General features: G+C 32.3%; 1 protein-coding gene across 8 annotated transcripts in view; it reads left to right on the top strand.

The window, feature by feature from the left end:
• LOC119638018 (Down syndrome cell adhesion molecule-like protein Dscam2) overlaps nucleotides 1-14010 on the top strand; it is a 128407-nt gene that overhangs the window by 23642 nt on the left and 90755 nt on the right. For 3 of the 8 annotated variants that reach the window (XM_038034559.1, XM_038034558.1, XM_038034560.1), the window contains exon 3: nucleotides 7773-9714. In XM_038034559.1, coding sequence (XP_037890487.1) covers nucleotides 9663-9714 — 52 coding nt within the window. In that variant the 5' untranslated portion in view covers nucleotides 7773-9662. Of the gene's footprint in view, nucleotides 1-5611; nucleotides 5649-5994; nucleotides 6164-6615; nucleotides 6871-7610; nucleotides 9715-14010 lie in introns of those variants that run through there. The other 5 variants (XM_038034556.1, XM_038034557.1, XM_038034563.1 and 2 more) reach the window with 5 other exon arrangements.

The raw sequence follows: 14010 nt of genomic DNA on the forward strand, positions 1-14010 counted from the left end.
TCTCTCTTTGGAAAAGGGCGCAATCATATTCGCATTCCCAATATTAAATCGATAAAAATGTGCTTAACCTGTTTACAAACATGGTAGTAAACATCTAACAATGTTATATTCGCTTAAGAATTTTTACCGCCTGGCGTCTTAATATGATGTGTGAAATTAGATCGTGAGATAATATTTTCCTGTCTATTGCACATTTCTTTAGAGGCGGACCAAGCCGGTTTTTAACCAAAATCTTATAAGGCATTTGCGGTTATTTGCAACGATTTTCGCTTGCATATGTGATCTGATTATAGCCTATACCGATTGTGATATAAAGATACCGATGAGATAAAGATGGTTTGTCCGGATGATTTCATTACCTAAAAGAAGGAGTCGGCATACTATACGGATCGACTCCCAATGAAATTCCGAACTGGTTTGAGTTTATTTATCTGTCCGTCGAATTCGTTTTGATTAGCCTACAGATCGTGATTTTGGAGACATTTTGATGAAATTCGATACACTGACGTGCTTTGACTTAAGAACGAACGGTGTTGGAAATGTGTGGGATCGGACCACTTTTTCGACCACTTCTCAAATAACGCTTTATTTAACTTATATATAACTTATATATATATATGCAAAAATCTCCAATGGTTTCGCTAAATTCAAAGGTTATACTTTCGTTTTTAGCGATCAAGAGTATGTTTACTACACACATTACAGACAGACACTAAAACCGATACTGATCAACCATATATAGACTTTCTAAGGTATCTGAGGCTTAGTAGTTGCAAACGCTTTGACGAAATGTATATACCTGCATTCTGCAGGTAATGAGTGTAAAACGAATATTTAATTTTCTGCAAAATCGATCAGCACAAAAACATTAACGAGTACTCAATATGAATAATTTGACAACTGCGGTGATTTTACTACGTAACTCATGTTAGTAATTGAACAAACCAGAAATGTCTAATCCATTGCCTTGGAGACACATCAAAATCAATGAATTTGCTCTTCTTTGGAGATAAGTCAACTGGCCAATAGTAAATATACTTGAGTCTTGAGTACATAGTTCTTGTTTTCATTTTTATAAGAGTAAGCTGCGTTGCTCTGTAGATTACGTTTATTTTGAAATTTGTTTAATAAATTTATTTAATTAATAATTAATTTAAATAATTTGGTTAATAAAATTAAACCAAGATCATGGACGTGGCACAATCTCCAAAAATTTGGTTTTAAATTCAGCTGCCGCGAAAGTCTCAACAGCGACGAACAATCGACAAACTGCGAAGATTTTTTATAATTAATATGAATCTCCGGAATGATTTAAACGGAGTCATGAACTTAGTATAACTCAATTCTTTACTAGTTTATGTAATAAGCTCGACATTTTCGTTCCCTCTCCCTCTGCTGCTGTTCCTGTTTCTGCTTCTATTTCTGCTTTTGCTCCTGCTATTGAGACTTTCGAAATGTTATTTTTTTTTTCATTTAACAAAGTTTTTTCTTTGCAGAAGACATGCTTTCAGTTAATGGAGTTTTAATAAATTCACTTTTACTTACAAATGAAATGGGAAATTGTGAAAATCCAATGAAGTTACATTATGTTTGACATAAATGGCAAAAGCCAAAGTGCACTTACGCTACTTTCATTAAATTTATTTTTAAATGAACATAATGCTTATGTATTTATATTTTTTCCGTTTTTGTTTTTAATTACCCACTATCCATAAATTGTTTCAGAATAATGATTTATAAGTAGCATATCACACACATACTTTGAACTTTGACCCAAATTTTAATCACGCCAGCATTAGTATGTATTGTGTATCGACCAAGCGGAATAAAAAAAGTATTGGAAAGGGTTAAACAAAGCAAATGAAGAAAGAGAAAGCAATAATGAACACAACCACGAAAGATATATTATCAGCAGGAGATTCTACGAAGGTTTTGGTAAGAATAGCGAGATATTTTATTTTAAATAGAGATTTTTTTTTTTTTTTTTTTTTTGAATTAATAGACAGCAGTCATTTTCTCCCTTTAAAACATATTGAGTTATTTAGCAGGGCAAATAAAAAGAAACAAAGGGCTCAAATTACCATAGGCAAGGTTTGGAGCCCTGGTGGTGAGCATTTTCACTTATATGATGTAAAGTAATTAAGAATACTAAAAGGATCTTTGGACAAGAAGGAGAGATACTTGCATTCGGACTTATAAAACGTAGAAAGAAAAGAAAAATTTGCAAATCTTAACGGAAACGAAGTGTAATTCTTCGCTTAATACTCTGTGTCCCATTACCGAAATCTAGTTGAATAGATGTGCGTGTAGACGAATAAATGTTCATCTGAAAAAATGAATTTTTATCTAAAAAAACAGTGCGATCAACTTTACATATCCTTGCGTTACGTAAGCTATGTGGAATACATTCATTTGTTCAAGTATTTATATATTTAACATATGCATGTACCTCTCTTTGAATAAGTTACTTTTGAGCAGTTGTATACGTAACATAAGTATTTGTGTCAACGTGTATAGGGAAAGTGACTTTATTTATTTTTTATGGAATTTCTATGAACAGATGCTGTGCATAGCGCCACGTTTAAGGTGTACAGGCAGCCCACTTGAAACTCTTTAATTTTCGTATAGATGTCTATGGGTTTTAATTCTTTTGCATACACTAACATATACTATACAAATACATAAATATTTGCACGTTCCCTTATTCTGCCTGCATCCTCAATTCTCCCTTACTTAGGAATATTTTCTCTATTTAATATAAAAATGTAGAATGCATTTTAAAAAGCTCGTCATCTAGAATATTGCAAAAACGAAGAAAACGGCCGAGAACCTTACTGTTGTAATGATTTGTTAAACAATATCTTTAATGTTGTTGCTACTACTATTGGTGTTGCTGGTTCTGACGCTGCTGCTGTTGTTGTTATCGTTAGAGTTAGAGTCGCTGAGGTACTCGATCAACGTGCCAATTTAGAAGAATTTATGAAAAATTAAATAAGTTAACTTTTTGAATTTACATTTTTTCTAATATGAACCGTTAATCGTTTGTTTCGATCCGAGTCACTACGATCTTATGCTCAATAAACGTTACAGCTTTAAGTTGCGTAGCATTTATTTTAACCTCCTTATGAAAATGTTTTCTTAACCCTAGCTAATATAGCACTGTCTTTGTTAATATTTTCGACTCAGCTTTATTTTCAATAATATCCGAAATAGAGAGAATTTGAACTGAGTTGAATGTAAGGAATAACGGAAGGAATATCAACAATTTTTAAATGAGAACATTTTTACGGTGTAGTTATATCTTATCGCCTCCTTTACAGTAATTTTCAACTGTTGATCTTCTCTCCGATAGTAGATGTTCCGAGATCGTTTAGTGTTCCCAATATCTACTGTGACCACTACGTAGTACATCTTGCCTATAATTCTTATTAATTTAAATAAACGAAGTTTTTGACATCATTTGAGAAATACTCGAATTTGTTAAAGGTTAGAAGTGAATGGTAAGAAATGGGAGGAGTCATTCATATAAGAAGCAATCCAAAACCACGACGACTGCATTTTTTAGCAAAAATACTGTAAGCGCAAGTGTGAAACTCGTTATTGATAATGAAATTTGTAGTTGTAAATATTTTCTTGTTTTCAATGATATTTAGTCCCTCAAACTTTAAATCATTTATCTCATTAGTGTACGTTAGCGTCTATCATTTGCAACTGTGCTTTTGTATGCGAAATGCAGGAACTTAATGATATTGAAATGATATTCACCAAATTCTGAGCACTTGTACTGTTTTTATTTTAGCTGATGAGCTTTAACTACAGGCTATTGCTGTTACGACACTCTTGTTTGATTCCCTCCTTCGGCTTGATTTTCGCAAAAAACTTCTCTAGTAGAGTAGCTTTTAAATTTCAACAATTTTAAAATAACTTTCAGTATATTATTGTTCAAGAGCTTCTTAAAATCATGCAATTGTTTTATGTAAATGTGAATTTAATCGACTTTCTGGCGCTTCTACATTTCTAATTATATGGGAATAGCAGGCAATAAATTTTGAAGTTATAAGTTTCATTTTAACTTTAATGCAATAATGGAAACTTACTTCCAGTATATTCTGCTAAATGCTTTTTACAAGCAAAGAAGTTGCATATCGATTAAAAAATATATAAATGATTGTTTTTATTTTTGCTGCTTTAAAAATTTTTTGAAAAAGGCAACTTTGTTTTGTCCGGTTTTGTTAGAGTTAAATATTAATATCCGCCTGAGTGGCCGAGTAGACAGGGGTCTCGATTAGCAGCTCAATGATCGTGGGTTCAAATCTCAAGCGCGGTAGAGTTTTTAATAAAGCCGAAAGCCTTAAATGCTAGTGCTTTAAGACTTTAGTGTTAGAATGTAGTCTCTGGCTAAATTTATAATAATAATAATAATAAGAATGATAATAAATATTAATACATATTAATGGTCTTATTACTTATAAGATCAGCTTAGATATCATATAAATATCGGACTTGCGCAATCAATTTTTTTAATTGTGGTATTTTAACGCAATTATTTTTCAGTTTTGTACCTCTTACGTAACCAGTTGTCGTTCAGGAGATGGCCGCTATCAAGAAATACAAACATGATATAATTGGAGAGAATGAAATTTGGAGAATATACTTTAGATTGTTTATTTCGGATAATACACATACATGGACGAATTTTTCACACACGCCATCCTTATCTTAAGATAGAACATTCAAATTTTTGTTGTTGTAATACATAACTAATGAGCACAAATGGCATTCCCCATTTGCTGTACTTCACTGTGCTGTGTATAGGTGCTTTCAGTGTCTTGGCCCGTTTTGAATAGCAGCCTGCGCCCAAGAACCTCGAATGTTTCTGCCAAATATGAATATAACTTCATTTTTGCAATGTTTACCACAACAGACATTATACAGTTTCAGAATGTCATGTTGATCAAGTATGTATCTATATAGTACATATTATGTTATCTTATAGTATATGTAATATCTGAAGCTTGCATTCGGGTTTTTTAAAACAAGTTGACAAAATGAATATATCGCCCTCTTACGGTGATGGCTACCATAACAGAATAGGAATAAATAAGTATAAGATTATTGTGCAAAAACGAAGTGAGACGACCGCATGGACATGAGTAAGAACAGAGCTTTACTACATGCAAAATTATTTAAAGACAAACCGAAATGTCTAATGTCTACTTGGAGTCCCCGATCAGCTCTTATATATATAAAATTGTATTCAAATGTGAGTTAGTATGAATGTATCTGTCCTGAAAGGCACAAAGAAAAGAATAAAATCGATTCTTGGAAAAAAAAAATAGTTTTCTATTGTTACAAACGATGGGAATAAAATGAATGCAGAATATAAACACTTGATATGTAGGGTTCATGGCAGCAAAAAACTATTTAACGCATCATACCAGTACGGAAAAATAGCATAAGAGAGAAGAGGAGCAAACAAATAAATAGGGAAACTTTTATATGTGCATATAGAAGTACTAACACTTACACCCGCTTTTATAGGTAAAGATATATATATGTCTTTTTTTTAATTTTTTTCATTTTTTCCTTTTTTTTTAGTGTACGCACAGACCGTAATGTGCACGAAGTTAAATAATATATGCAAAAATGTAAGTATGCGATAAAACCTATTTACATTTGTACATTTGCATATGCATGGTATATGTCGTGAGAGAGAAAGAGTTTTTCTTTTAATAACTACAAAAGATAAACAAAAAAAAAAAAAAAACTCACCTAAAAGTGGATCTTCGATATCCACCACATAGTTCATAACTTTATCTTTTAATTTAAACTCTTCGTATGAATTATAAAAGCGCTTGTCAATCAGTCGAAGTGAAATCATTTGTGTAGATAAAATTTGTAGATGAGTTTACTAAATGTTTATAAAAATCGATATGAATAACCTTTTGCGATTTCCAAATCACAATATTAATAAAATAACTATCAAATTTTTAGATTCTTGAAGTGCAAATACGCATTTCTCGGCCAGCTTAGTGTATTTTCGAAGATCGGTGAGTTAGATTGGAGATCGGTAACGCTGCGAATTTTCACTGACTCTTGCGAATCTTTTATCGTTGACTCTTACAACGTAATGTACACTTTCCTAGGGATACTATATATTTAAGTAAGTGTTTTTCCATTATATACATGTATGTATATATATATATATATATATCCTTTATGTAGCTTAATCACTTTTTCTTGTCGATTTTTCTTTATACAATTAATACTTTTTAGGGAAGCTTTACTTTCCACTATTCACTTATTTTACGTTTAAGTTCCACTTTATTGTATCTATTCATCTATTTTTTTCTTTTATGTTTCATCCTTTTTTGTGTTTCGTCTTTTTTTTGTGTTGCTTCGTTGGGATTTTTACACATCGTAAATAAGAAAAATGGGGTGGTATGTTGGAGCGCATATTTGTCAATTGTTAATTTAGTTACTCTATTTACGGGGATATTGTTGCTTGCTAGAGAAGATAGCTTGAAATAGTGTACTGTTTCTTTCCATTTAGTTTCATACTCAACTTCGGATATATGTAATATTTTTGTTTACTAACTTTCTCCTTTTTTGTAGAAAAAAAATTTTTTTTACTAGTCTGTTGATGAAAATAAGAATTCAGACATTTTTCGATTGGAAGCAGCATAAAACACAGCTTATTTTCGTTTCACCAGCGCAGACGTAACGCTTGCGAGCATGCCCATCCCAAGCTCTCTCTCTCTCTCTCTCTCTCCCCACTACTTCTTCTGTGAACACTATTGTGACCATGATCATAAAAAAATAAATACATAAATAAATATAAAAATATGCTTTTCCAGCCCATAATTCTTGGTAAGTATGTCTGTACATTTTAGATGTGCTATTAATAAAGACGCATGAAACGATCGAAGATATTATAGCTTCTAGTAAGCAAAACAGCATATAGCTTACCCTTAAAGGTCCCCAGATTTCTTTTTCAAACTATTCTGCTCACAATTAAAGGAATAAACTGTTTAAGTGTTCGAATGGAAAATTTTATTTTCGCTATACTTATATTAAAATTTAGAATACTTTGCGCGTGGCTCAGCTCTAGTCCCTGTTCAAGTTTTTCTAACATTAACTTACGCTCCAAAACTTTCAATGTAAATGGTTGTAAATAAATAAGTTTTTCCAAGACAATAGTACCGTAGTAGCAGTATAAGCTTTCAATTTCAAGTGATCTGAAATGTCGTTGCCGGCTTTTATTACGTTCACTCATGTGAAATTGAACTAGTTAATCGTAAGACATATCCAATTTTGAAATTGAGTAAAATTGCCCATATAATTTTATTGTTATTATTATTATTATTATTATTATTAATATTAATTTCACCAGAGAAATAAATTCGAAGACTAAACTCTTAGAGCACTAGCATCTAAGGCTATCGACTTTTATTAAAATCTCTACCGCGCTTGAGATTCGAACACGCGACCATTGAGTTGTTAGTCGAGATTCCTCGCCTTCGGCCGCTCAGGCAGATGCCCATACCTTTGAACCACATCTTTTCATTAAAAATCAAAAGAATCATAGTCTTTATGTATATTTTTAATAGCCGATCATTAATCGTCTGTAGGGGGCAACCGTAATTAACTTTAAGCGGTTCATTAATATGTAAAGTGAATGGTAAGCACGGATTTAAGTAAAATATCCCATAACAAATCTATAGATCTTTAACACCGACAATATCATAATTTTCTGTTTATTTTATTTATAGATTTTAACAACGATATTTAGAAGCGTTGCAAGAAGTTACAACATCAGACACATTTGGCGACTAACGACAATCGCGCGCTTACTTAATGATGTACATTTTGGCGATAAACTGGTGCAAGAATAAATATATTTGCATTACAACGACAAGGAACAACGTGTTAAAGAAATGAAAAAAACACGACAAAAGATTGAGTAACAAGCTTAAATCCATGCGGTGATATGAACGTAACGGTATGTTAGAAAATCTAAGCGAAAATAAAACTCCGTTTAAAAATAAGAAATTCATAGGCAAACACCATTAGGCATAAAAAATAGCTATAATAGCAAAAAAGCAAGATAAGATTAAACTCGCTTTAGGACGAGTTTTTGGTATCCATTATTTTGAAGATGCGTGCATTAACATCACAACTCTTTTATACTAACATCCAAATGATTAACGGTGTACCATATTTGTGCTATTAAGTTCGTAGTCTTTTTAATTACTGAATTCTGATCATCTCCTTTTCTGCGATCTCTTGGTTTAGAAATTTTAAAATACACGTATAAAAGCCGACATATAATATATCCGCCTTTTTAATTAAATGTTATAAAGGCAATTTTTGTTTACAAAAACAGCAACAATCTAATGAAACAAAAACTTATGCACAAATTTTGAATTATAGGAAACGTCGATCTACAGCTTGATATATATATTTAAGAAACGGGGTCTAAAAGGTTCAATGGGGAGATGAACGCAATCCGTCATCTAAATCGTCCGCATCTAAGCCAAACGATTTACAATTGTTGCGTTTATGAATATTGTCCTCTTACTTGTTTGTAATCTCGCCACATTGCTATCAAGTTAACACAGATCATAGATTATTGATAAATAATGGCACCGTATGTGATGATATTGACCTTATGTAATTAGAAGAAACTTCCAATTTGATCACTCACTTCCTAAACTGATCGCTGAGAATCAACTACGTTTATAGCTAATAGGCTACATATCGAGTTTTCCGATTAGAAAAAGGTTGCGAAAAAAACAAAAAAAAAAAAAAAATGTGAAATTAATTATGATGTCGTTATTGCTCACAAGCAAAATCACAAAATCGGCGTTCCCTCATATCTCTACGGTGGTCGGTGTAAATATAATAAATAGGTATGAAAACAAACCGAATAAAAAAAATACATCGACATCAACGCTAGCGTTAGTAAAAACGACGCTTCAAAATTATTTACATATCAGTTGGTATGAACAACTCAAAATAAACAAAAAAAAAAAACAGCTTGGATGAGCATACACACATGCAACGAAATATAAAATGTGAAAGAAAACAACAAAAACGGCAAAAAAAATAAATAAATAAATAAAAATTTTGAAAAAAGTGCGAATCCGTTGCACCCTATAGATAAATATATGAAATTCACTCTTATTAAGTGAATAAATTAAGTGGGTGCTAATAAATCGATTTTCGCATAAGAAGCAGAAGTGGGACGAATTTTCAATCGTACAATATTTCTTAAGTGATGACGAAAGTGTGTGAAAAATTGCTTGTTCCAAGATTGCATTGTTTTTTTCGTCGCTATGTTGGCGGGTGCGTTTTAAGTGTGAATTCGAAATATTTACGTGAAGTAAAATTTCTTTGGAAATTTTTGTGATCTAGAGTAATTTTAAAACCATTGGACATAAGGAAAACCCCTTTGAGCTCTCAACTTATATTGTTATCTACAAGCGGCCGAATTCTAAAAAGGAAAGGGGTTTCATTTTCCCGTAATAAAAACAATAATAAAACAAAATACCAAAAACATTTAACGAAACCAGTATCTGTAATAAAATCCACAATAGCAAAAAGTAAAATAACATAAATAATATAAGAAATGTAATGGAATGTATTAGAGTACATAAAAAATGGATTTCAATTGCCTTTTTAAGGCTATACTGATCCTATATATCGTTAAAGGTAAGTAAGGCAATTTGATTTTTCTCTTTTTACTTTTTACCCATTTTTTCTCAACTCATAATTATAAAAATTTCATTTCTCTAAACTGTTTTTATAATTGTAAGCGTATCTGTCAGATAGCAAATGTATTAGATTAGAACCAAAATTTTTGAAGATTCAGCTAAATATTCCAAATTTTAGATCAATAATTCTTAAATAATGATATATAAAGTTATGTAAAAGTATTTTAGTTTTGAGTGCTTGCGCTTCTTTTCAGCTTTCAATATGAATTGTCGCGATAATAAAAGTTTTCATAAGTCTGCACAAGCTATCTCCCTTAGACAAGCCATGCAAGAATGAAGCGCGTATCATCTACAATTGACTCTCGTTCGTTGAAGCTGAACCAATGACATTTAGGCCTTTTGACCTTAGGGAATGCTAGAAGGCAAAATTACAGAATAATAGAATTTAAAATCTTTCCATATACCTAACTAGTTATGTATGTGACAATCAAATGAAATTTTAGCAATATTTCTGATTACATATATATAGATAGAAAAATTGTGATTCTTTCCGAAGCATACGTATATCGAGTTTGTGTGGATAAATGTAACAAACAGGAAGACTTAAGATAGGTACGACTAATCGCTTAGCGAATATTTGTTACTCGCGTAACGCCAGAAAGAAGTGAGGAAAAAGAAGGAAATAGAGAGGTGTTGGGTGCAGCCGAGTGGATTTGTGCCCAATCGATACGTTTTATGCGTTTACCGGCTAAAAATTCACTATAGTAAAAAGTAAACTCTACCACACTAAGATTTGAACCTGTGAACACTGACTTGGAAAACGCTTTACTTACCTATTCGGTTACTCATACGAATTCGAATCATGCAAGTCAATTAGTTCTACCTCATCCCGTATAAAGGTCTTTACATTATAAATATGAAAATTATATTCGGCTGTGAACGAATCTTGTGTACTCACCACCGTCATCCTAAACCTAGGCTGAAAAAAGAAGACAAACTTTATAATGTTAAGTAGAACTGGAAATGCTTATCATGTGCTTAGTATAGCTCATGAGTAATGAGCAAAAAGCACGACAACTAAATATGCTCTCAGTTTTTGGTGGATTGGTTGGCACATTTTCAAATTCTTTTGCAGATCTGTACACGGCGTTGTCATTTTTGCGAACGGGGGAATATTTATGATGGGTACTATACAGTTGAATAGACGAACAGGCGGATATACTTCGACTTATTTCAAATTTAATATTTGTCAAGTATGTGTATACTTTATGTTATTTACACAGTCTAAGTATGAGTACTTTTAAAATTAGGTTATAATCGAGTAACAACGCTTGCAAAAAATTTATCACGCAAAATAGACCATAATTTTTATGTACTTGTAGATTATTCAAGAAGAAGGTATAATTACCTTTATCGCTGGTAACAGCTCTAAGAGTTGGCGGACGATTTTTCCACCAACGAGCATAGTACACACCGCAGAGCTTTTCAAAGGCAGAGGTCGCAGTGAAGCGAATGACTATTTGAAGATTTTTAGTCGAGCTCCTAAATTAAAATCGCCCCTAACTCAAATTCTTAATAACTTTAAATAGATGAGATGAGAAATCTAAGTGTAAGGTGATCTTCGAAAGAAATCTTTAAAGAATTTCGAACGTAAGAGGATATATATCTGAGAGGCGTATTATAGATAGTACGCACGACTTTAGGCTTTGCCGATTTTAATTTACCAAACAATAGTAAATCCTGTAACCACTTTAATGCAGTAATTTATGTGTGAATTTAAAAGAGAGCAAGCGAGTTTAAGTTTGGATTAATATTAGCCATATGGTCTTCACAAATTCAATATATGTATTACATGGTTTTTAATATTTTATGATGAAAATTAATCATAAAAAATAACTATACTATATACAATATTTGGACTTCGCAGGTTTATTGTTCGGACTCTACATCATATAAGGGCACTCAAGAGAAAACATTGTTTTTACGGTAAAAAAATCTTTTTTGTTTTTTTTTTTTTTTTGCGTTACGACAAATAATAATAAAATAAATAAAAACAAAATCTTTCACGGGAAGATTAATTGAGCTAAATTTAGGTTATGTCAGGTTTAGGTTCTCTTATATATTAGAGCTCTCAATGAAAGTATCCATTTAGATGAAACAAAGGTGTAGTCGTTATTTTGTCACGAAAATAAATGAAAAGACAAAGGGACGTTACGTATTTAACGGTCGTGCTTGCCCGACTACAATTGTTGTACACGTCATTATAAGCTTTTGTTTAACTTGTTTTTCTGTTTGTATTGTAACTCCCCATTGATATTCCGGGCACTTCGTGTATCCGATCGTGTTAAAATTATTCACACACTTTTATTTCCGACCGCAACGCAACGTAATACTGTCGGGTATTACCTGTTTTTTTAACAATATTCTTAATGCGGGAATAAAAAAAAAAGGCTTGGAAAGGAAAATCCGTCAAGATTAGTGACATCAGTCTCACATTAAACATGACGTGCTCCGCGGCATAGAAAATTACTTTTTTTTTTAAAAGTGCCATAACGATAACGGCGTTAACATCAAATGAAAATTCCTGGAGTGAGGAATATTAAACGGAATTCATTACGCTTATGCGTCCTGAAGTTTTAATTGCTAACTTCGTTTCGTTTCGCGAGTTTTGCCTTATGAACCACAAATCATGCACAAATCGGCGTTTGGCGTATTGTGGAGGCTTTTCAATCGCGTCAGTCGCTGTTGTTACGATTGTTCGCTAATTTCCTTCTGCCTTTGGCTCGGAGAAATTCGTAATACATACGCCTAACTGATATCACATGTAGAACCGCCAGTTACCAGTACCAGTTACGTTCGCCGATGTGAATGGTTTGTCTGGCTTGTTATATTACTTCGAGTCGTTTTCGCTTCGGATATCTTAATATGTTTATTATTTCTCATCCGCCATGATTGCGCATCATTTACCTGCAAGTTAGATAATAGACGAAAAATCAATTTCAAGATTTTGTTTTTTCTGTTCGCATACATCGTGTTATTTGTATTATCAACGCTTGAAGCTTAAAGATGTCAATTTGATAAGAGGTCACAATAGTATCCAATACGATAGAGAACTAGTAGTGGCCTCGTCTAAGCACAACACTAAACATACAAAATAATGTCGAAAATAGAAAAAATGAAATTGAAAAGAAATTCAGCAATGTACACATTTGTAATATTTGCATGAGATATTCTTAGAAGACCGAAACGATTTTTTTAAACGCTGCGGGATAAGCTGGAAAGTAGTCAGCCATACAATGAGTAACACTACAAACTTACTACAACTAAATTACTAATGAGTTATTAAGCGCAACTGTTTTTGCAAGAAATTCGTTTAAAAGTGTAATTTTAGTTGTGTTCAGTATTAAATCGATTAACCAAAAGTTTCGTCAAGTGGAATTCGCTGCTCTTGTTTTTATTATATCGTGATCCAATTCTAGTTTTATGCCAACCAATTGATTTTCCCAGAAAAGAAATTTCGGAGAGATGAAAAATCTCAGTGCACATTCATGACTCGCCATGCAGCTGCCCGCCGACGAAAAAGATTACCGGAAAACATATTATTTATGGTAACTTGCTTACATAAGAAGAATATTTGAGCAGAATGATTTAATCGGAAGAGACAATTTAAGTCGAAAAGGAAGTTAAGTCAAGAATGTTGTAAAAATAAGTAAATTGTAAATAATCCTACTGATTATAAATAAAACTGCGATCTAGTGATACGAACATTCTAGAGAAGAGTGTTTCGTAATTAATTTTTGACTAAATATCAATTAGATGATATTGGTGAAGTACTAAAGTAACTGGATGAAAATTTCAGAATACAGAAGACATGGCCGTATAAGCGTCTTTGTCCGACATCGAAAGAAAAGTGGTTTGGTAAGTAGGCGTGGTCTGACAATTTTTCAAACTTAAAAAAATTCAAGAGTAGGAGTTAAAAATTTTACTTAAGTATACAAATGGAAACTATGAAGTAAAATTCTAAACAGCAATATTTAATGTAAAACAAGCAGTAGTTCGTTTCTTAGAAGTCTTCTCAAAAGAAAAGCATAAAAATTATAAGACATGTTTACTAGTCGTCATGATGGTATTGGTAGCAAAAAAAGGAATCACCCAAGTTCAACAACACACCCTCGACATGTGAATGACCTCTAATGTCATCTACAGTTACTCTATTCTAAGCACTTGTAACACGTGCATCAGCAGTAGCAACGGTCGTCGTCATCATCATCACTTACCAACATCGTCATTTTAT

The sequence above is a fragment of the Glossina fuscipes genome, unplaced genomic scaffold, assembly GCF_014805625.2.
Source record: "Glossina fuscipes isolate IAEA_lab_2018 unplaced genomic scaffold, Yale_Gfus_2 61, whole genome shotgun sequence".
NCBI lineage: Eukaryota > Metazoa > Arthropoda > Insecta > Diptera > Glossinidae > Glossina > Glossina fuscipes.